The sequence below is a fragment of the Glycine max genome, chromosome 4, assembly GCF_000004515.6.
Source record: "Glycine max cultivar Williams 82 chromosome 4, Glycine_max_v4.0, whole genome shotgun sequence".
NCBI lineage: Eukaryota > Viridiplantae > Streptophyta > Magnoliopsida > Fabales > Fabaceae > Glycine > Glycine max.
The window spans coordinates 47,089,344-47,114,632 of NC_016091.4; the positions used below are offsets into that span (position 1 = coordinate 47,089,344).

The window sequence follows — 25,289 nt, forward strand, 5'->3', positions numbered from 1 at the left end:
TCTTAAAACCATTTGGTATTAAATGAAGTTGCTCAACATAAGTTACACTTCAAAGAGTGAGGCAGCCGATGTGGGACTTGGATATTTTTTAACAATGTCCCTTTACTTGCCTAGGAGATTGACAATTCCTGTTGTGTGCGAAGAGAGATGGTCAAAGGTGTATGCAGTTTCTTCAGTTTTACTAGCTCCAGTTCTCTTGTCTTTCTTAACCGTTTTTTGAGCAAGAACCTTATTGTTTATGGAATTGGAATCTTGGTTGGAACTATACTTGGTGTGATTGCATTTTTCACAACCAAAATGTCAGGGTCACCAGAGAAGTGCTTATTTCCTTGGCTTGCAGGTGGGTTTGTGATGAGCGTGACATGGAGCTACATCATAGCTCAAGAGTTGGTAGGTTTGCTAGTTTCAATTGGCTACATATGTGGAATAAGTCCTTCAATCTTGAGCTAACAGTTCCTGGCTTGGGGGAACTCACTTGGGGATTTGATGACAAACTTAACGATGGCTTTAAATGGTGGACCAGAGGGTGCTCAAGTAGCAATGTCTTGTTGCTATGCTGGTTCCATCTTCGATACCCTCACTGGTTTGGGCTTGTCTCTTGTAACTTGTGCATGATCAGAGAACCCTCAACCTGTTGTCATCCCTAGAGACCCATATCTCTGGGAAACAATGGTGTTTTTGGTGGCTGGATTAGTTTGGGCACTTGTGGTTTTGAGAAAAACAGATATGAAGCTTGATGGACTCTTGGGAGGAGGGCTTTTATTTGTTTACTTCCTTTCTCTGTTTATAAGGTTGATTCAGACAAAAGGGTCTCTCCAATAGTCCAATTTTATGATTTGATAGGCTCTGATTGTTAGTATTTTGAATATAACTTGATCCATGAAATTATGATCTGATTCGTGTACCTATAAGCAAATGACATTATTTTCTGTGGAACTAGATTTGAAGCTATTATAGATTGGTACAAATTTGCTAGTTGTGTAATCCTTATGCTCCTTTTGTACCTAGCTTTATTTGGCTAATGACCTTTCATGTACTTACACTTCATTGAATCACAATTGAAATACTATATTGAATTTGTTTAAATAGATCTTCTGATCCTATGCCTTGTATAATATATAGGGTACAAGTTCACTGTTGTTTAGTTCAAATCATGGATGGTATTTACAAAATCCCTCTACCAGAAGAGTATAATAGTGTTTTTTTTTTACTTCAAGTCAATTGCATTTAAACTAGATTAATTTTGGATGCATTAATCAACCACTATACCACTGCCCATGTTTAATTTAGGATTAATACTTAGATACCTACCAAGGCACCGTATGGAAGTGTCAAAGGGGTATCTAGCATCCACCAATACTGATGTGATATTTTTACAATCATATTAATGGTGATGCAATTGATATCCATAAATGATAACATTTGTCTCCAAGTGTTTTGGTGAATTGAAGAGCGTGGCCGTTTTGTTGGGGAAGTCTTTGTTGTCTACTCAATCTTCTTTCTTTTCCCACAAAGTCACTAGTGTTAGATTATGTGATGAAATTAGCTAAGATATTAAATATAAATGAACAAACTAGAGGCAGAAGTTGTAGATCAGAGCCGTATGTGAAACTTAATTTGGGACATAACATACTACCCCAATTTTGGGTAAAACCAGAATGTAATCCTTTTGTGCCAACTTCATCTGCTAATTAGTTTTTTTTTTATAAAAAAAATAGTGTAAGTAAAACATTCTTTTAAGAGGAGAAATTATTATTGGGAGAAGATAATCCACCTTGGAGTACTAACCGAATGATCCGAGGACATTAAAAATTTGGTGACTAACCGGAATAGTACTTTTTCACAATCATATAAAGAAAACCTTTCTTTAACACATAATTTTAACGCATTTGTTATTATTAGTTAAAATTTATTAAAAATAATAAAATTATAAATAGAATTTATTAAATAAAAGTAAGACTTCCAAAATTTTGCAAGTTATAATAAATTTTAATTAATAATGAAAAATATCTTCAAAGGAATATGTCAAAGCCCTGTATTGCTTATCTAAAAAAAAAGACTATATTGCTAGTATATACATATATATATAATAAGTAGATGATCAAGAAAATTTAACAGGCACGTGTGTTGAATTGTTCATTTAACTAAGCATAAAAAACCCTTCATACAAGCATAAAAATATAATTTTTTTAATAAGTAAATATTAGTTGTTAGTTTTTATTAGGGGTGATTTGAACCCAAAATCTCTCTCCCATTTTCCTTCTCTCTTCACCGATAAAACAACTTTATATCTCCATATATTTAGCAAATCATTCTTGGAAGGAGATAGAAAATTGTGATTGTATTGTCAATCATGAATAAGTAAATAAATTTTAAATTCATGTGATTCAAGGTTCATTTTAATTATATATTTTTATATTTTTATTTATTAATTTTTAAATTAATGTACATAAATAAAATTATCAATTTTAAAATTTTTTTGTATCAAAATATTAAATATAATTATATTAAATTTGAGGAAGATGATTATTATATTTTTAATTGACTAGATATTATCTTTTAAAATATCAAGCCTATTATAAATTTATTAGGATTTATTCTTTCTCTAAGTATTAATATATAAAATGTATAAATTCAAAATAAATATTATTTTATTGTTTTTTAAATTTGAGTATTCTTTTTTGATATATTTATTATTATGAACACTGTGTTTACATGCAATTGAGTTTTGTGTATTTATAATTATTAATTTTTGAATTTATTTATTGTAGAAAGTAAAATTTATTTAAAATTATATTATGAATTATATTGAAGATATTAATATTAATTATGTGATATTAGTGAAGTTTTGAGTTAGTTACCCTCGTTATGATTGAAATTAAACATTCTTTATCAGTGTAAACAATTTTTCTATTATTATTATTATTATTTGCTCTTTAATTTTAATTGAATAAATGGTTAATTTAGATTTTGAAAGTAATAAAATGATAAAAACTTGTTATTATATTATCATTTCAGTCCTCAAAAGTATGTTAATATTGTTATGTCACAAGTGTTTTCAATTTTGAACTAAAATAAATGAAAATTTTCATTTTTAAGGATGTTTTGTCATTCTATTACTTTCAAGGACTAAATTAGGGATGACAATATGGATTGAGAACGGATTTGCCTATCCCTGTCCCTGCAAAAAGTGGGGAACAGATTGGAGTTTATAAAAGATGATGTGAAAAAATGAAATTTAACTTCATTCTCTCACATTTTATCAGGTTAAAAAATACACGAGAATTCATCTCACATTTTAAAAAAAAAATATTTGTTCATATAATTTAAATAAATAATAGATTAATTTATTAATTAGATTTTAATTCAATCAATATATATAATTTAAACATTAAAATATTTAAGAATTAAATTCTATTTTTACTTAAATGTATAGTTTTTTATTTTGTTATAATTGTTAGTATAATTATAATATTATTTATTTAATTATTAAAATAATAAATCTATATTTTAATAATTATAAAAAATGAAATAGTTACATAATTAACAATTACATATAATGTATATAATAATTATAAAAATACATGTAATGGGGTGGATATGGGAAGAGAGAGTGACATACCCGCCCCTATTTCCCCAAGACGGGGAAAGCCGATCCCAACCCCAACCAAAGTCGGTTTTTCCTATCAAACTCGGGATGGGATCAAATAGATATCAACGAGTTCAATTTTTATTGTCCTGTCGGGATTAGATTGATCGCACATTTTCAAAGATGAAATTGGTTATTTAACCAATTTTAATTTCATTTCTTATTATATTTTAAAGTTATTAATCTTTAATTTTTAAAAGAAGTTATTTATCTATAAAGATTATTTTATGTTTTAAATTTTATATCTTGAGCGAAAATACGACTGTGGTATTCCTATTTTGTGTAATCTGTAATTTTGTTCCCTCATTTTAATATAGAGACATTTTTTCCTAATTTTTTAAAATAAGTAATTTTGGTTTAATCTTTAATTTTATATACGACTTATTTATTTTATTTTGATCTAATTGAACCCTAATTTTAACATTCATTTAAGATACTGTCAAGAAATCATTTAATTAATTAAAATATATCAAAAATAGATGTTGACAAAATTGAAAATTTTACTAAAAAATTAAAAATTTTCAAAAACTAAGATTATATGACTCTATTTTAAAATGAGAGACCAAAATTACATATTAGACAAAATAAAGAGTTTAACCTATATCTTATAATATAACAATTATAAGTTTTACAACATCTAATTCTTATTATAAGCTTCAGTTAACTAATTTATTAGGATTGAGAAAATTGGTCAATTTAGTTGAGAATGTTCAATTTATTAACATTAGTATTTTTGTATAAATTGACACTTAAATAAAACTTACAAACATTCATGAATTATATTTTTCTTACAGTATCATTCTACAACTAACGTGCATGTAAAAGAAAAAAAAAATGTTTTTCTGCAATCTTTTCATCGCTCCACCTCATTTGTTCTTTAACTCATCCATTTTTAATTTAAAATTTTCAAATTTACTATTTATGAAATAAATTTGAAATATAACAACCTAATATTCTTTTTTTATAAGCAAAACATACATTATATAAAATCAAGCTTAAGCATTAAGTATGCAAAAGCAATATGAGAAACCCAAACAGCACAAACCAGCAGCAATTTACATAATATCATCCTCCCAAAACCCAGTACTCTAGGCACCAACATGCAACAGGTTTTATATTCTCTAAACTTATAAACAAAAATAATCAATTTCACATTAATTTAAAAATTTAATTAACATAATTTAATTTTAAGTAAAAAATAAAAATATTTTTAAAATGTTTTTCATTGGAACTTGCTATCATAAATAAAAAAAAGTCATTAAAAAATAAAAATATAATTAAATGAATGATATTTTAGGAATGATAACATTAAATATAACAAAATTAGTTAAATTTATTTATATTTAAGTTTAACAAATAAGATAATTTTTTTGCTTATATAGAAGTCCAGAGAGAATACTACTTTATTTTCATATCTTTTAATGTTTAACGTTATTACATCATAAAACTAAAAATTATTATATTTGAATTAAATATCCTTATTTAATATCTTTATCTTTAATACTTGTACCACTAATTATAAATATTAAATAATGATATATTTTAAAAAATGTATTAATTAGACTTTAAAATTTTATAACCTCAAATATTTTTGAAAAGGATTAAAAAATTAAAATATCAAAAATACGAAAACAAGTTAATATCACATTACAGCATATGCCAATAACTCGCGAAAATATTCTCAGAAGTCAGAAAAGCTTACTTAATTATTCTCACCCAAGAATTAAATCTTGAATCCTCCTCTTCTTTACCATTTTCTTGGTACTTGCAACTTCGGAGACATCCACCTCGTGTACTTCTTAACTGTGTTCTACAATTTCAAGCCCTCCAAGTCCAACTCCCCTAATAACCTAATACAGTAATTATTTTTAACAGAATCAAATATATTAATTTTACTAATAGTCTGTATAGTTATTAGATAGTTACTTATTTTAATGATTGATTTAGTCTTTAATTTTTCTGCAAAATCTAATTCTGTTTGTTTCGTTAAGAAATAATGTTGCAGTCATTTTAAGATTTCTAGACAACCATGAATGAAATAAATAAATTCTTAAACAGCCAATACAGCATAAAATATTATGATATTCTAATGTCTGATTTAACATTTAGTGTCCTATTTGCTCCATGCATCCCGAAACTATAGATCATATATCTGTTAAGGGATGTCTGAAGGCTAAGGAGGTGTGGCGCAATATTTTTAATGGAGTAAAATATATTTTTGATTCTTAATAAATAATTAAATTTTATGTTTGTTTTTTATAAAAAAAATTATTTGTTATTCATCATTTTCAAAAGAGACTAATAACAAATAAATTTTTTTATGAGATATTAAACATAAAATTTGTTAATTTATTAGGGAAAAAAATTACCAATGATCAAATACAAAATTTGTTTTATCAGAAAATAAAGCGAAGAATTTTTTTTGCTAAAAAACAACTACAAAATTTAAATATTTCTTAGGGATAATAAGCATTTTAGCCTTTTTAACGCTAATATGTTCCAACTGAATTTTTCAGTGATGCAAAATTCATTGGGTGGATAATAATTTAGCACCCGATAATTGATCATTAACTTTGAATGAGTTGTGGTGGCAACATATTCCATGGGAGATATACAAATGAGAAGCTATTGCTGGGATTGTAAGAAAGTGCATTGGACCAAGGAGAGCCGTGCCTTCAATTCTTACTAATTAAAGAATAATCAGGATGCTAATATCTTACTTCGTGGTATTAATTAGGTGGAAACCTCCAGATTTGGATTTTGTGAAAAATGGTTCGAATATGAACCAATTTATTTAAACAGTTAGACTATTTAGATTAAAAACTAAATCAGTCAAAACAGTTTGAACCAATTTAGTTCCGGTTTTTTACCCAATCAATTTTTTTCACACCCCTAAGTCTGTGAAGGAGTTTTCATAGTTGGGTTTGCGGCTCCTGCTCAGTGGCACATGCAGAATACATCGAAGGTTCTGATATTTCTCATTCTTCTTTCAGATTGGTTCAGGAGATAAAATTATAAAAAATGTGATGGCACTTTCTCTTGTTTTTAGGGTGGCAAATTAAATCGCTGATACCTTACAAAATTTGCCTTATCAAATGAGTGAGAGAATCGTATATTCCGGATTTTACTTGTAAGCTGAGGTTTTTGAGTGAGACTTGAAGTCCCTTTTTATGCATAAAAAATTTGGTGTCATTATTGAGATTTTTAGAATATTTATTATTATCATCGAGTATATCACATAATGGAATATTCTTTTTATTAATTTTTTAATATAATAATTTATAGGATACGTACACGTGTATTAAAATAATTAAAAACTAACTCTATTTAATATGATTCACATTATTTATACTAAATATCTTTTTTAAAATATTTCACGTATAAATAAATATTCAACATATTTAAAATTTAATTTTAATTTTACAATAAATATATTTCAAAATTAATACTTAGAGATTGAACAACTTATTCTCAATCTTGAAGTGATCCAACTTGTTTTGTCTCCCTCTTCCTCTTTCAAGCTCCTTTGTCAATGGGAAGAATACCTAAAAATAGACTCTCATGTTAAAAATAATTTATGCCTTTTGTGAATATAGTGAGTATGAAATGTTACTTACCTGCATCCTCGTTGGTCAGAATCTATGTTGTTCTTTCTAAGACCTCAGCAAACATCATTTATTACTTTTAGGAATAATAAATGTTTCTACAAACTAACACGAAACTTTTCAACATATTTTGTTTTCACTCACATTTTATAGGAAACTTTTCAAAAGATTGTTTATCTAATAACTACACCAAGTCAAACATGCTTTATGAAATTCTTAAGTGATAAACTATCGAAAAATAAATGTATTATGTTAGTATAAATAGTATCAATCAATTCTCTTAATTCATCCTCAATTATACAATTTTATACTTATAACCTCAAGATCCCTTTCAATTCGATGTGATTTGTTGGGGTGTTACAATAACCGTTCCATGATTCTTTGAGACCACAACTTGATAAGAGAGGTCAATCAACGATTATGCTAATAGTGATCATGTGTCACCAATATCTCATCCATATTGTGATCTATGCCGTACACAACTCATAGTAAATTTTGAAGCCAACACTTGATCCATCAAACGAAATAGAACTAATTATATTCACGATGAGTACCAATGACAACACCAACAAAAAAAACATTTGAAGCTCTTGATAGATCACTCAAAGATATATTGCTTATATATGTCCAAACAAAACAACTCAACCATTTGGAGGAAAAATAATTCTTTTGGGAGGAGATTTTTGTCAAATATATATTGCCTATAATACCAAAAGGTCAAAGACAAGATATTCATGGGATCATTGCAAAATCTTCATGCTGTTCTAAAGCATCAAAGTTGGTGAAAGCCAACGTTCAAGTAAACTAAACTCTTTGGCATGCCAACTTAATAAACGGTTCCTCCAAATGGATGATGAAAAAATATATACATGTTACTTGCACCTGAAAGTAGGAATGTCTATTATGTAATCGAGGAAATGTCTATTATGTAATTGAGGAACATTAAGAATGGGGTGTACAGTGAAGTATACACATAATATATCTTTAAACATTTTTAATAAATATTGATTTTATTTACATAGATTTAATATAAACAAATCACATGTCAGATTTAAATACTATATAAAAATTACATCATATGTTAATTTCGTGTCTAAATATGACAATAATTAAACCATTATTGATTTTAATAAAATTACAATTAATATTTTTAAAATGATTAAAAATATTTTAAAAAATTAACAACTAAATCTATTTAATCACAATCACACTATTTTAACATAATTAAAATAAGTTTTAATTTTTACAATAAAGAGAACAATAAATATATTTAAAAAATATAAATTATAAATACACAAAATCAAGTGTATCTTAACACAATATTCACAATGAGAAAAAATGAACAGCCATTTAAATATTTTTTATATTATCTATTCATATTTATTTTCTTTTCATTTTTTAAAATTTATGCATTTCATATGAAAATTGCATCATTATTATTACTTAGAGAAATAACAATACTAAATTTAATAATTTTAAAGACGACATTTACTTAATTAAAAATACAATTAACTATCTTTCTTAATTTTAATATAATTATATTTAACATACTACTAAATATTTCTAAAATTAAATTTTTTATTTTATACATATATTTTTTTTAAAAAAATACTAAATATAAATATAAAAAGTTATAATTTAAACGAACCGTACAACTCATGGGTTTAAAATCTACTGCTATACTATAAGTTACTTTGTGGAAGGTGATGTTCAGCGTAGATTAATAATTTTTAATAAACAAGCTAGAGTTTCTTTAATACTTTTTTTTTATATATTTTTCAGTAATGGGTACCGTTTTTCGAATTATAATTCTAACCAATAAGATACGTTGTTAAATATTATCTTTATTTACCCAGAAGTGAGTTGGTTGAGCAGTATAAAAGTGTATAATTTCAAACTTGAGATACAAGTTTTTAACAAAAAAAAAAAAAAAAAACTTGAGGTAAAAGTAGTATTTCAAAATCTCTGAAATTGAACTTAAACCATTTTTTTTAATTTCAAAAAACAAAACTTGAACCTTTTTTTTTCATACATTTAATGAGCATTGACTGCATGGTTAAAGAATTTTACACCCAAAATCTTTATATATTTCATTCTTAACTTCAAATGGTATAACGGTTATCATATTCAATACATAAAACAAGCTTCCTCATCAAGTGTACAGTCTCAGGCGAGTTGTAATTTGATGCCGGCACATAGGGCAGGAAGATAATGTCGAGCCACACTCCTTGCAAGTCTACATCATTTTAATAAAGGGCAAATGAATATTCGACATTTTACATGCAGATAAAACACGGACATGCATATGTTCCTCTTTGCTTAGGAATTTCATTTCCACGTGAATGCTTTTCTAAACCATTTTTGGTTTATTTGTAATAACAAATTTATTAAATAGTAACGGATCATGATCTAAATAGCTTTTCCGAAAACTAGTCTTTAACATAAAGCAATAACACGTTTGATCTTATGTAATCTTACCCCATCTAGTAGATTTTTTTTCTTGTTTTTGTTCTCAGATTACAAAAAACTAGGTTGTGAAAACTACTGTAACCTAAATTCCCTTAAAAACTATTCACACAAACAGAGCTTATAAACTCTAGGGCACATTCACATAAGCGTTAAACAATAATAGGTTCATTAAGAAGACTTACTGTATGACCACATCCAAAAGCCATGTCCTTCGGATTGGTTAGGCAAATGGGGCATACCTTGAAAAAAGGAAAGACATTAATCTCATAAGCTTAGTGATCTCAACATGAATCTATGGCAATACAAAGCTAAGAAGGAGGAGCAAGGAAACATACTGGTTCGGCAGCAGCTGGAGCTGTCGATTCTGCTGATTCCAAATTTGGCATGTGCGGAATTGCCATGCGTGCATTATCATGATGTATTACTTCATTAGGTGGAGGGAGAGGCCTTTTATGTTGATGAAGAACTGATTCTCTACTGCATCAGATGGATTTGACAGTCAGCGATCTTTGAATGCAATATAGAATTATCATACCTTCAGTTCATGGCTTACTCGTTAAGTTGTATATTTTGGGCTGCCCGGTACTGCAATGGAATTTCCATGAGGGCAGCAAGAGCAAATGTTGCTTCCTTCTTCGATGCTTCTGTGTTCTCGGACATGATCTTTGTGAAGTTCACAAACTGAAGGAATAAAAAAGGACCAAATTAGATAATATATCCATTTCATAATAAAAAAAAAAATTCAAACCACTGGAATTAAGAATGGTTTTCTAAAATATGGAGTGCTGAGAATTTTCCAGTGTTGTTACTGATTTTGAACACCCTACACTCATTTTTTAAGACCTTTAGAAATTTAAATAAAGTTTTAACACTCTTATTACTTTCAAACTTTTTCCAAAATTTTTTTTTGGAAAAAATGTAAATTATATTAAACCCAAAATGATACAACAATAAACGGGGCATACCCCGTGGCTAGAGAAAATCAAAAGCCTCCCTAATACAAGAAGGCCTATATCAAGATGTTAAAACAAATGCAACAGGTGCGCTTGTCTATACATAAGAAACTTAATCTTGCTAATAACCTCTATTACAGAAAATTGATAATCTTCAAAAATCAGCTTGTTCCTAGACAGTCAGATGCAGTAGACTGTAATTGCTATAACCAGCTTGTTTCTAGACAACTTTTTCCAAAATTTTAATTTTATGTTAGGAAGCCTTTTTAGAATAAGAATTATATATAATTCATACACCGATTTCACAGAATTACAAAATACTTGGCTCAAATATTTTTCAGTTCTTAGTCAACATCCTAAAATTTGTCAATTTCACATTGAAGAATTAAAAAACAAATGGTAGAATATTGCCTTAGGTGGTTCGGGTATGTTTGGAGAAGACTGGTAGAAATCCCAATTAGGAGAGTAAATTAAAATGGAAGGTAGCCAAATTGCTAGGTGTAGAGGGAGATTGAAAAATACTATACAAAACAATTAAAAATGATTAAAAGTTGATGATTTGTCTATAAACATGGTTTACAATAATATTCTAACATTGTTTGGTCTATGTAACCAATTCCATCTAGTGGTTAAAGGTTTGATTGTTGCTATCCACATGTAGGAATTGAAATCTGCACAACCTAAAAATAAAAGATGTGTCTCTCCTACTATTTTATTTATGTAAATTGCACTTTTTTCCCGGAAGAATATTCAAATTGCACTACCCTCCACTCTCTTTTCTTTTTTTTTTTTTGAAATTACACTCCTCCCTAGAGATGAAATGTTTAACATGAATGAATTTCTTAGTAATGGCAAGGAACTATTAGCCAGCCTCTAAAGACATTTTCCCTCTCTACAACTTTAAGTGTCACTGATACTCATTTTGAACACCCCATTGCCAATTTTATGACTTTTAGAAATTTAAATAAAGTTTTAACACTCTTATTACTTTCAAACTTCTTTCCAAAATCTTCATTTCATCTTCGGAAGCCCAAAATCTAGTTGTTGATGACCCTGAGACTGAGAGTAGTAGAGAAAATCTACCCTTAAAAAGCTCGTTTAAATTAAAATAAACTAAAGCACAATACATATTAAGCTCCCGAGAGAGGCAGTGTAATTTAAACATTTCTCTCAGAGGAGAAATGAAATTTACCTTTTTTTTGTAAGAAAAAGATTAATCATGCTTATAACATTAATAAAAGTTTATGAAATAAAAAATAGTATGAACATGAAAAATACACTTGAATAAACTATTGACAGAAACCTGGACGGCCTTTTAGAGAATGTTTGGATAGAATTTTTAAAATGTCAAATAAGCTCCACGTTAGACTTTGGGTAAACCTTGTTGGTACTTTGGTAGTCATTTGACACTTAGGACTTGTTAATTTCAAGACCACAGATTGTCTGTCTCATCCAAGAGAACAGCTTCATAAAACATTTCTTTCTCTAATATCCAATTTATAACAAACCTCTGATATTGGTTTCAGAATTAGCTGAAGTACTATCAAGTTTGTCAATATCATGCCAAACACCAGTCCTTCTTATCTCCATCTATCAAAGGTAAAAGTTACCATAAAAGCAGACAACATTGAATTTTCAAGTGCTATCAAGTACCTGAAAGTTGTCGAATAAGCGCTCAGTAATGTTATCATCATAGTACTTCATCTCATCCCATGGTCCATCTCCAACACCAACCAAAATAATCGAGAGAGGATAATGACTGATAATCAGAATAGCTCCACATTTAAGACAGATACATAAACAACAAAAGGTTACAAAGATATCACCAAAAAAAATACAAGAGAAGTTACTCTACCTGGCAGCAATGATAGAATTAATGGTTGCTTGTTCTTGTGGACTAAGCTTTCCATACGGTACATCTGGATTTCTGGTTACCTGAAAAAACAAAAAGAGAAGTAGGGTAAAACAATTCAATCATTCCATGAAAATAAAATAATGGGGGAAAAATGGAAAAAACCTGTCCATCAGCAATAATGACAAGAACATGATATTGACCATTGTTTCTTTCCACGATGTCAATTGCTGCATCAATTACGGGGGCAAATGATGTTGGACCTATAAATGAGGGAAGTGTTATAATTAAATCTAATATATACCTAATTCCTCTCTCCAAGGGAATGTTTCCTCCTTGAAATAAAAGAAAAACTACGAAATGGAACAAATGCAGGGTTCCTAACAGGAGGGACGGTGGACAAAGAAGATGCACCAACTGAAAAATCAATGTAGTCCTTTTGCTTAAACTCTCTCAACACAACTGGTAAAAATTGTAGGGATTTAGCCGGACATTGAGAAAAGAAAATTGTAATGATGTATTACAAACATACATTGTGAGCTCTAGAAACACATGGCTTTCGCCTAAGCAGAAGCAAATCGGAGTATATGGAATGTAAGTTCAACAAAAGAAGGAGGGTTTCTAACTCAGAGGTGAAAATAGGAGACCATATTATCCCTCAAGTCACACGGTTTAAATATCTTGGGTCTGTAATACAGGATGATGGGGAAATTGAAGGGGATGTGAATCATCGCATTCAAGCAGGATGGATGAAATGGAGAAAAGCATCGGGGGTGTTATGTGATGCAAAGGTACCGATTAAGCTAAAGGGAAAGTTTTATCGGACTGCGGTAAGACCGGCGATTTTGTACGGAACAGAATGTTGGGCGGTCAAGAGCCAACATGAGACTAAAGTAGGTGTAGCGGAGATGAGGATGTTGCGGTGGATGTGTGGTAAGACTCGACAGGATAAAATTAGAAACAAAGCTATTAGAGAGAGGGTTGGAGTAGCGCCTATTGTAGAGAAGATGGTGGAAAATAGACTTAGGTGGTTTGGGCATGTAGAGAGAAGACCGGTAGACTCTGTAGTGAGGAGAGTAGACCAGATGGAGAGAAGACAAACAATTCGAGGCAGAGGAAGATCCAAAAAGACTATAAGAGAGGTTATCAAAAAGGATCTCGAACTTAATGATTTGGATAGAAGTATGGTACTTGATAGAACATTATGGCGGAAGTTGATCCATGTAGCCGACCCCACCTAGTGGGATAAGGCGTTGTTGTTGTTGTTGTTGTTGTATTACAAACATACATTGTACTAACCCTTACTCTTAATCCTAATTAAAATAAAGAAATATAATGAAATACAAAGAACACTCACAACAATAGATCATTTAAGATATTCTAAAATAATCTAAAATACAATAATGATATTATAAGCTATTTTCTATGTAGAGTAATGATACAAAAATACCTCATTATTTTAAACACTTCTCCAACACTTCTTATTTCTCTGTATTTCTCTTCCTATCACATCATAAACCCTATCATATCTATACTTTTCTCTTCTTTTTTTCTCCCTCTCTCTAGGTGTTATATATCATAATGGGTGTTCATGTAACATTTTTCCTTACGTGCTCCCACAACCTAAAGCTTCCCATTTAAGTTTGTAATAATTAAACAGAAAATAAACTAAAAACACAACGTGCCAAACAATGTGAGAGGAGAAAAATAGAGGTAGCTGACCATGTCAAGGCTAGACAGTGCATTGGGGCGGAGACAAGACCAGATAGCATATGAGACAACAGGCTGATGGAGAGAACACGTTAGATCTGACCACCAACAGAGAAAAATCGCAAACCCAAGGGGACCAAACAGCCAGAGAGAGATGGCGAACTAAGGGTATGAAGGACATGCCTGATCAGAGGCATTGTGACAAGGTAAATGATGGCAGAGGTGAAAGTAAAGAGGACTTCACATACTTTTACACATGCTACTATATAACCAAAACAGGATGTGAGATCTGAGACTGCAACCATGGAGGAAGAGTGGCTACTAGAGTAAAGTGGTTAGTTAAATAAGACGAGATCATACTTGGAAAGAAGAAAAGACATGTCAAATGGGCAAAATGGTGGCCAAAGATATCATTAGAGGAGTTGAAAAAAATAGTGGGAAGCTTAGTATTAGTATAAATAAGTTTGTCACATTATGACTAGGACCTCAAACATCAACACGGAGTAAAGCAAAGGGACAAATCTTAACTAACACAGATGAAAAATGAGATAGCTTGGATAGATGTCGCACCAATTGCTAGATTTTGCTAAGACCAGGATGACCCAGTTGAGTATGGAAGGTGAGAGGAGAATCGGCCACAGAGGATACAGTGTAAAGACTGGAAAGCTAGAAAAGACCATGAAACTTACCTGTATTATATAAATAGCCCTATTGAATGCCAAGCTTGTTGACACCCCAATGAATCTGAATGTCAAGCTTTTGCCAAATCTTGGGAAGGCCCTTTTAGATCTAGAGAAGTACAAAAGATTAGTTGGGAATTGAACTACTCCCCTTGTATTTATAGATATTTTAACGCAACTGAAGAGTTGAACTCTATAAAAAAGCTAAAATAAGCCTACCCACACCAAGAAGGGTAGGAAGAGATCTCCAGCTAAAGATTTTGTAATTTCTCTCCAGCCAAATGCACCACACTCAAACTGGAAAAGCACAACTCCAAACTACCTTACTCTCCTTAGAGTCCTTTCATCTCCCTAACCACAATATTCGATAGAAACGAAAACTAACAAATAAGGTGCAGAGTGAAGAATATCCAGACAGAACAAGTCATTACTGTTATATTCTTATTATGTACCACTATCCAAGCTAAAATCATTAACCTTAGAAGGAGCTTTGGCTAATCTGATAAAAAAAGTTTTCAAAGTAAAGTTTACAGAGAAGACTTGAAATTAGAAATTGGAAAGTCTATACAGGAAATAAATCCTGAAGCATCTGCTGCTGTCAAAGAGCTTTTCAGTTTATGTTTTCCAAAAATGAATTATAGAACTAGCATCGCATCAAACAGGTCTGGAACCAGTAGCTTGTCCTCATTCATTGTTCTTAACAAGGATTAGGCCCCAATTAATGGACCCTAGGTTCAAAGGCAAGTAAAATTTTAAACTTTTGATATGCTTAGTCATATGCAATAAATCATAATGCAATTCCCTCCCTCCCTACCTCTCAAAGTAAAATATTTGTCACAGATACTTGTACTAAAATTGTAAAATGTTGCCAGCAAGGAACGAAATGTTGTAAAACAAACCTGACAGTTTTATGTATGGAACAATCTCTCTGTAGCGTGCAAGTACTTCCTCAAAACCATGACAAAATCTATTATCTTGATAAAAACAGAACACATTCTGATCATGTGTAGAAGCTACAAAAGTAAATTAACTGAAATCAGCAGAAGAGGAAACACAGAACATTTGTCTTAAGTCAGAAACAGATACTCACCATCACCAAATCCAAAGCATGGTATCAGATTGTCTTCATCAAAGGAAGACAGAGTATGGCCAACGATGGAGATTGCTTGCTCATACGGATTAGGAGTGTTTCCAATATGATGAAGGCTTTTTCGATGGAATGAGTGCTTGCCTACAATTACCAATGTGAGATTTAATATTCATTTATATACATACATGTACAATATTAATTTCATATTCAAATGGAATAACCTGTCCACTCATTGCTTTTGGTGAAGTCGATACCAAGTATTAAATTTGAAGATTCCAGACCAGCTTCTCTCAGAGAAGAAACAACCTGAAATATATCTTATATAAGCCTGATGCTTCTACAAATAGTTATTTCTAACATGAACATTAGGCAGACACAATCAATCCAGTTCACCAATAGTGATTACCCCTATACCACTAAGATTACTATTGCCTATCCTCTCTAAACCACTAAGCAAAAGTAGCAGTGTAAACCTGATCCAATGAGCTGAAATTATCAGCTATATATGTGGGTTGCCTCGTATGTTGATGGCGAGTGTTTTCTGAACTCCCAGCATAAGTAGAGGATTGATAGTAGGTAGTATTTGATGAATTCCAAGCATATGAAGATGGTTCATGATATGTAGTATTCTCTGAATTCTCAGCATAAGGAGACGGTTGATGATAGCTATTATAATAAGAAGGGGGATGTTGGTAAAAATTATCTTGAGATTCATACATTGACTCCGAATTTCCCATAATTACAGGCCTGCCTCCATCAATAACAGGATAATTAAATAAATAATAGACAATAGAGGTAAAGCGATAAGGTTAAAATGAATTAAAACGAAAATCACAGCACCAGAAGCGATAACAGTTCATTGCCAATAGTAAAATATCTTGGGAAAACAAATATCACGAGCATGTACTCTGGTGGCATTATTCAGTAACTTGTGTCAACAATTTAACATTTTCATTATGTTTTGTTCAAAATCAAATTTATCACAACTTCCATCTAATTATTCCCAAGGCAAAGCCAAACTCTGGTTAAATCACAACATTCGAGCAATCACAGCAGTCACATACAGCACTAATTGCCGGGTAAATCACCAGTAATGAGTCCAACACCACTATAAACACTTTATTGCATCCACTTGTAATACCTAACCATTTGATAACTGAAATCGAAACGCAAAGTTACACACCTCTTCTCTCTAATCAAGCATACATAGCTAGTCCATCATTCACACGTCAACAATGACTACAATAACTACAAACACAAGCAAAAGGTGTTTCGCGTCCCACTTGATTTGCTCCTAAGATCGAAGCTAAAATTACGATGACTTTCGGTGAAGCAAAGAGAAAAATGCAAGGATCGAGAATTCTACAACCACAATTGCATCCAATCGACAATATCAATGATCACAAACTCAAAACGACACCATAATGGCGGAAGAATCCGATTAACGTGAATCAGCGAGGATCACGGTTATGTATCAGTTACGTACAAGTTATTATTATTAAATAGAAGAAGAAGAAGAAGAAGAAGAAGAAGAAGCAGGTAAAGAGAAAAGTGAGAATCGATGGCAATCAAAGTTGACCTTGTGGATTTGTTTAGCGTGGAGAGGAAAGCTTTGTTGCAGAGTTTGCGTTTGACGATGTTTGGGTGTTTGAGATTGGGCGAACAGAAAGATGATGATGGCCATTTGTTAGACTTGTGTTGCGTTGCGTGCACTAGTTGACTACTTCCCTTTCACATTCCTTCTTCCTTCGTGGTAGCACCATAGGTGCATTCCTTATCCATCCCTTAGTCAAAGCTTTTCTAACTCTAATAATTCCTTTTACTAAAACTTTCCTTCTAGACGCTTGCCACCTCATTCCTCAGGGATCCTTCCTCTGCCATTTTTTTTTTTTACTAAAATGGGTTAAAATTAAAATTAATTATAATAATACGTTGAACAAAAAATTATTTATTAAAATGAGTGATTTTTGTTATCTAGGCAGACATATTTTCACTAAATTTTATGTAGGCCAAGCCAATCGAAAATACTTGTTTTAAATTATGAAACAAAAATTATTTAATTAAAAAAACACTTTTAAAAAAAAGTTTAAATAAATTTACTCATATTCTATTTTCATTTTTATATATTTCATTAATCTTTATTTCAATTTTTAGTTAAGATTATAAAATATAACTAAAAAGGAAAAGTATATTATAATTACCCAATTTACAATGAAATATAATTATAAAGTGAAAGATTAAATAAATAACCATTGAAATATTATTATAACTGTAATTTTAATTTTTCTTTATTTTATAATATATTTGCTTAATAAAATAATATATTTTATCACAAGAGTCTAATTTAGTTGATTAAATAAAATTTTTTTTTCCTACAAATAAAAAAATAAATATAATTGGTTCTATAAAATGTGAGTTATTTTTCTATGAATAAAATTTAGTTGGTCTAATTTAGTTGGTTATAAATTTCTTAGTCAAATTCTTATAAATAAAAAATAATAATATAATATTTTAACTAAGTGAATCTCCTTTATTATAACACAGATATATAATATAAATATAACAGTTTTTATCAACTATGATATGTAGTATATTATAACAATACTAAAATACAATTTTTTATTATTTCATTATTTGTTATCAAAAGAAATAAAAATACATATTCTTATTACTTCATTCTTAGTTAACAATAGTATTATCTCTTTTTCATAATTAATTATACATTTATACTTATTATAGATAGTCTCATCAATATAATATAAACATAATTGTTTGAGGTGAAAATAAATTATCATAAAAGAAAAAAATTAAATTTTACATGTATTTTGTGTCATCTTGACCAATCCTAAATTAAGTAAAAATATGTAATTAATTTTAGTTTTTAAACCATTATAATAAAAGAAAAACCTCTAGTCTACTCCACCTTCTAATTTTCTATTCTCGAAATAAATCGTGCTAGAAACATGTTATCTGTGGGAAAACATGAGCATCCAACTGCCATTTTTTTTTCTTTTCTTTCTAAAAGGCAATTTTCGTTTATTTATTTTTTTAAAATATGTGATTTTAGTTGTCTTATTTTTTAATTGAGGAGACTAAAATTCTAAATTTTTTAAAGTGAAAGGTAAAATGTCTTAATTAAAAAAAACAACTAAAATCACGATTTTTTTTTACAATTGAATGACAAAATGGATGCGTTTAATTTGCTAAAAAAACAAGATAGATAACAACACTGAACAAGTAGTTGAGTCAAGGATAATTTTTTGTATTGTTGTTTGGTGGTCGATGTACAATATAAATAATTTTGTGTTATATCTTGTTTGATGTGCTAATGTACTTGACAAAATGATATAAATTTACTATAATACCCTTTGTATTGTGTAGTGTTTGGTTTGCACTAAGAAAAAAATACATAACAAGATTTTGAAAATTTTTAAATTATTTTATTATTTAACATCAAATTTATTATCCCGCAACATTTCGACTAATGTTGCTTTTAAGTAAACAAGTTTCTTTGCTTCTTCGAAGTCCATTGCCTCCTTCGTCTAACACCGTCGGTCGCCGTCGCGAGTGGAAGTAAGCACCACTGTAAGCTCTGCGAGGATCTTCTCTTCCACGGCGGAGTGGTTCATGAGGAGCCAAAAGAACCAACTTAACGGCACCAACAATGTGCCCTGCCAGCGAGGAGGAAGTTCAGTGCGATCTGTCGAAACACGACGACTCTTAGTGGTTTTTTGGTGCTGTCACGCTTCTTTATGAAAGAGAGGATACTGGCATTGGAGGGGGAATACTAAGCGGGGGAGCGGATAAAAATGACGTTAGATTGGGAGTCGCGGGTGAGGTTCACGGAGCCAAAGTTGTCGGTGGCACGGTCGGTGGTTTGAAGGAGTGTGGTGATGAGCTTGCCGGAGGGGGGAGGGTTGGAGGTCGAACCAAGAGAGGAACTAGAGGAGGACATAGTAGCGAAGGACGTCGACGAGGGCGGACGCGGAGAGGTGGTTGTAGGCGACGAGGTAGGCGTTGGAGACAACAAGAATGGAAAGGGAAGAGTAGTCTAAGAGATCTGCGATAAGGGGCACGACAGAGGCAAGGAGGGAGGTGAATAGGAATAGTCTTGTATTTTAACTTTTGTTAGACATTGGACAAAAAGTTATACATAAATTTAGTGAATTACAAGTTTTTGAATATTTATTCAGTTCATCATTCTTTATTTGTATTATCCCTTAGTCATTTTTTTAAATCAAAAGTTGGACAAATATTTTTAAATTGTTCAATGTCTTATTTTTTAACGAATTAAACACACTAAATGTTTCAATTAAAAAAATGAGAGGATTAAAATCATTGATTTATAAAAATAAAGAAAAAAAATATATATTTTAACCTCTTTTTTTAGATCAGATGTATATTCTATTCAAAGTAATTATGTTTTCAATATGTAAGATCACTCTAGTCAATAAAACTCTCACTTTATGTATTTATACGGTAAAAATATACTACTTGGTAATATTAATTACTTCGAAGATAAAGTTAATTATCATTAAATATTTTAATAGCTTTATCACATTATTATTCAAATAATATCAATAATAATATAAAAATTACGTTCATTTATTTTTGGCTACTTATGAAACAAAATTAAAAATATTTATATTTCAGTTAAAAATACATTAAGATAAAAAAGAAAAAAATGATTATTTTTCCAACTAAAAAAGTGCAGGTTGCTATGTATAGTCAGTCCGCCGCTTCAATTTTATTAGTTGTAATGTTAAGGTTTTTGAGCACATTTCTACCATATCACGGCAATATTTGTTTGCAATTTCAGTAATGCGAAAGATATATAGCTACGAAACCCTTGCAAGTTGCAACTACAATTTAAACTCTTGGATAATAAATTTCATACCTGAAGATGCATGTAAAATAAAAGTATTTCATACTCATGCATGTATAATATAAAATTTTGCCAAGTAAAGATTGAATTTAGTTGAATTTGAATAAACCAATATATAAATATTTATACTATTTTCTCTTCCCTAATTCTTTATTATTCTCAACTTATTTTCTGCTCTAAGATTCATGTATGCCCATTTCCGAAAGGGCTCTGCCCTCATTTTATAATCGTCAAGGGAAAAATTGAAAAAGAGGGACACATGACTCAGTCTAGCTAGCTCAAGATTCAAAATTGAGTTTCGAGTTCTAAGAGGCACGATCGACTGTCTACTAGTAGATTCTGGATTTTGTTTTTCTTCTCACCAAAATTTACCTTTTTAATCAACACACGGGTTTCCTTTGCTGGCATATTGCTTCAGTTTTTAAGATTCTCATACCACCTAATGATTTCTCCATTTTAATGTGGTAGGCAAAAAATTAGAAGAATGATGCGACGGTGCAATGCAAGGGATCTAATATTATTGTTAACAGAGGAACCAAGCATGTTAGTGTTGATATGCCTAAAGTGCAACAGAATATCCTGAAATGGCTGTTCTCACTCACGTACGTGGTGCATGGCCACTACCAGCATGAAACGCGCATGTGATGTTTCGCATTAATCATCTTTTTAATATGATCATTTTCCTTAATTATTATTTATTTTGACATGGAATGTGAGCGAGGGATGCAAAAATCTAAAACCTTCCCCAAATTTATTAGAAACCCCTTCTTATATTTCTATCCGGAGTTCACTTGGATTGACTCAAGAGAATAGATCATTCAGGTTTATGGATGGATTGACTTGCTTATTCTTCCAATGTAGTTAATTAGAGGTTTGATCAACAATTAACAACTTTGAACGAATTAAAGTATTTATTTTTGGATATCTCATCACTTAAAAACTTTACAGTTAAATATGTTTGATTTGGAGCAATTATTAGATGAGTGACTTTCCGAGAAATTTTTCAGAAAGCAAATCTCAAAAATGAATTAACTAGTGAAATATCACCATGTAGTGTCAATGTAAAGCACAGAAAAGTTGACAATAAAAAATGTTACAGATTTGAAGCATGACACATGGAATTACATTGAGAGAATTGTGTAATTATGATCAAAATTATTTTGGTAACATATCCCATATGTCATAAAAAAGAAAAAGAATTCTCTCGCGTATGAAAGGGATCAACGGGAAGCTAGTGTGGAGAAAATATGATTCAATTCTTCACCAAGTACAATTATTTTGGTACCAAAAAGCTTGCTGTGATTAGTTTTGTTTTATATATAGGAATATCGGATTGTTTATTTCATGCTACAATTGTTATTAGGGGAAGCAAGATTAAAGCTTTATTAAGTGATGGTGGTCTATCCCTTCCAAAATCTGTTGCTGATATTATTTAGAGCCCCCAGCTGATTCTAAAATTGGTGCAGTTGTGTATAGCATCGGGCCTATTATAAAGGCTAGTAGCTCTTGGCCCATATGGTCTCTTAATAGTTTTCTTTTGGTTATATTATCAACTATTATTTTGGTCTTTTAATTAATTAATTAATTAAAATTTTCTTATTATTAAAAATTCAATTTATTCTCTTCATTTTTAAAATTGATGCAATCTTACTCTTTAATTTTTGTTTGATTGCAAGAATAGGGAGATTTGTCTTTAAAATCAGCTTATAGCTTCTTAAATCCAGTCACCCCAGCGCATCAGTGTTTTAAGTTGATTTGGCACAAGAATATCCTGCTGTCAGCTTCTTTTTTAGTTTGGAGAGCCATGCTGGATAAGCTTCCAACTGATGATCATCTATGAGGGAAAGGATGTAACATAGTTTCTATGTGTAGCCTTTGTGAAGCTGAGTATGAAACTTCTAGTCACCTGCTTCTTCAATGTCCTTTTTCTCTGAAGATTTGGCTATGGTTTGAAAATCTTCTATACATCAGCATTGATAAAACCTCTATTTTGTATCTCTCTCAATTTGATTCAAGAGTTGCCGTTGTCTTTATAATTGGTATAATTTGGCATTGCAGAAACTCCAAAAGATTCGGCAACAATTCTATTGATGTCCATTGCTCTGATCTTGGCCAAGCTGCGCATTACTAGTAATGCTACTAAATCTGTCATGAATAATTCCATATTTGATTTTGTCTTCTTAAGATCTCTCGGGATTCAAGGCCATCCGAGAAAAAGTCAAAACATCAAACAAGTGAGTTGGAACCTCTTTATTCAAGGATGGACCAAGTGCAATATAGATGGAGCAGCAAAAGGTAATCCGTCTGCACGTTGTGGTGGCATTTTCAGAAATGACAGAGCCTGTGCCTTAGGTTGCTTTACTTTGAATTTGAGAACTCAAAACTCTTTGTTTGCGGAGCTGATGGGTGTAATATTAGCAATTGAGTTGGTTGCTAAGAAGAATTGGAGCATGCTTTGGCTGGAGTGTGATTGAGTTGGTGGTCAAAGCCTTCAGAAACCCTCTCTAGTTCCTTGGAAGCTAAGAAACTGTTGAGCTAATTGCATTCACCTTACTAAGAGCATGCACTTTCAAGTAGGTCACATTTACAAAGAAGGCAATACTTGTGCAGATTAATCTCTTGCCTATCACGCAACTACAGTCTTTCTGCGGATGGGATTGCATTCTCCCTTTTGTGGCAGCAGAGTACAAAAGGAATATGATAGGTCTCCTTAACCATAGATTCTCTTGATAGATAAGTTGAGTTTTCATGGGTTTTGGTTCTTGTCCCCCATGACTTTTTGTACATCTCATCCCCACTTTCTCTTTGTTTAATAATATTTCTTTATTTTAGAATAATAAAAAAGGAAAGTGTTCAATTGAAACATGAAAATATGATAGAATTGGTTCTAGTTACTCTTCGGAACAGAATAGAAGAAGGGGAGAGATTCTCAAACCAAATTAGAAAAAGGATCCAATGACTTCAAAAAAATTGAACGAGGAGTCATATGAAGTGAAAATCTCATGTAGGGTTTCTTAGAGTGAAAGTAAAAGTGATTTTTTGTCAACTTTTTCACTATTACATCCAAAAAATCAAACTCTCTTTTACGTAAAATTGCAAGAATACGCTTAACCTTTGAATATGAAATTTCTGCTTATATACCCGGTATTGACTATAATTTACAAGTGAATCTAATTAAGAATACTTTTGTATGAGTATACAAGTTAATCTTTATTAAAAAAAATAAAAAGTGACGCACGTATGACATTTCTATTAGAAATTTAAACAATAATGACAAAAAAAGACAACATTACATATTTTTTAAAATTACAGGAATAAATTGAATTTTTTAATAATAAACGAAACAATTTTATTAACTTAAATCATTCAAAAGTAGAAATTCCCAAAATAGTCAATTTCATACAAATATTAATTGTACAAGCTAAGGAAAATAGAACTTTCTAATTTATATTCTTTATAGAACTTTCTAATTTATATTCTTTATACTAATTGCATTAAAATATTATTTTGTGGTTTTTAAGTTGAAACTTTATAAGCTACTAAGGTTCCTTACACACCCTTAATCCCCGGTGGTGCCCATTTTCATGGTGAATGGTCTGCTGACCATAAAACTAATTTTATTTTATTTTTTTAATTAATAGGTGGTAAAAATAATTTTTAAATGATTAATTATGGAAAAATTGGAGTTGGTTCTTGGAGTGGTTTTGGGCCAAACTAATTTTACCACCCCATCCGATATACTTTTCTAAGTCACCAGAAAAATTTTCAGACTTTTCTCATTTGTGAATTAGTTATGGTAATTATTTTGCTTAAAAATGCTAATAAACTAGCTAAGAAAATAAGTTTTCTTAAACAATTTACAAATTTCAAGATTATTGAATTCTTTACTCTTTAATAAAATATTTTTAATTAAAATAGAATCATTATAAATTTTCAACATATTTCTGTTCATAAACTGTCTTGCTTTCTATGGTGTAGTAGGTGATCGGGTGCAGTTACAGGAGAAAAAATCACAAATAAGATTTTGAGACCTATTTTTCCCCATGTGACTTAAAATTGCGTGGACTTCAGGTTAGATGGCCATAAAATTTATTTTTCATATTTTTATAATTATTATATATATATATATATATATATATATATATATATATATATATATATATTAAAAATAATGTTTTATGATTTATTAAGGGAAAATGGATTGGGTTTTTAAAGTGTGTTTGGTCCAAACTAAATATACCACGCTCTAATATATATTTGTGTTATTCTCCAAAAAAATTTCTTCAATTTTTCATTTATAATTAATTATAATAATAAATTTACTAAAAACGCTAATTAATCAACTAAAAAATCAATTTTTTGATAAATAATTAAAATTTTCAAGATTTTAAATTTT

General features: G+C 30.3%; 1 protein-coding gene and 1 pseudogene across 2 annotated transcripts; one reads left to right on the forward strand and one right to left on the reverse strand.

Moving 5' to 3' along the window:
* Positions 1–22: 22 nt before the first annotated feature.
* LOC106794154 (cation/calcium exchanger 2-like) lies at positions 23–822 on the forward strand (annotated as a pseudogene).
* An 8,439-nt stretch (positions 823–9,261) lies between these two features.
* On the reverse strand, positions 9,262–17,803 carry LOC100776002 (E3 ubiquitin-protein ligase RGLG3). 2 transcript variants are annotated; one of them, XM_006578719.4, is made up of 12 exons: positions 17,588–17,803; positions 16,482–16,755; positions 16,230–16,314; positions 16,009–16,149; positions 15,818–15,931; positions 12,694–12,791; positions 12,532–12,611; positions 12,330–12,435; positions 10,277–10,404; positions 10,059–10,197; positions 9,906–9,962; positions 9,262–9,490 (listed from the first exon to the last, which is right to left on the reverse strand). In XM_006578719.4, exons 2-12 carry the CDS (start codon positions 16,743–16,745, stop codon positions 9,407–9,409), a joined length of 1,296 nt encoding a protein of 431 aa, XP_006578782.1. In that variant the 5' UTR covers positions 16,746–16,755; positions 17,588–17,803; the 3' UTR covers positions 9,262–9,406. The 2 variants fall into 2 exon arrangements, with proteins under 2 accessions (XP_006578782.1, XP_003523218.1); XM_003523170.5 differs by having other exon boundaries at positions 10,059–10,200.
* Positions 17,804–25,289: the final 7,486 nt, after the last annotated feature.

Coding starts and splice junctions, on each gene's coding strand:
- LOC100776002 (XM_003523170.5), bottom strand. CDS start 16,745: ATGGGAAATTCGGAGTCAATGTATGAATCTCAAGATAATTTTTACCAA. Junction 10,405..12,329: donor GCTTATTCGACAACTTTCAG/GTACTTGATAGC, acceptor TTATTCCTTCAG/TTTGTGAACTTCACAAAGAT. Junction 9,491..9,905: donor CTTTTGGATGTGGTCATACA/GTAAGTCTTCTT, acceptor AAAATGATGTAG/ACTTGCAAGGAGTGTGGCTC.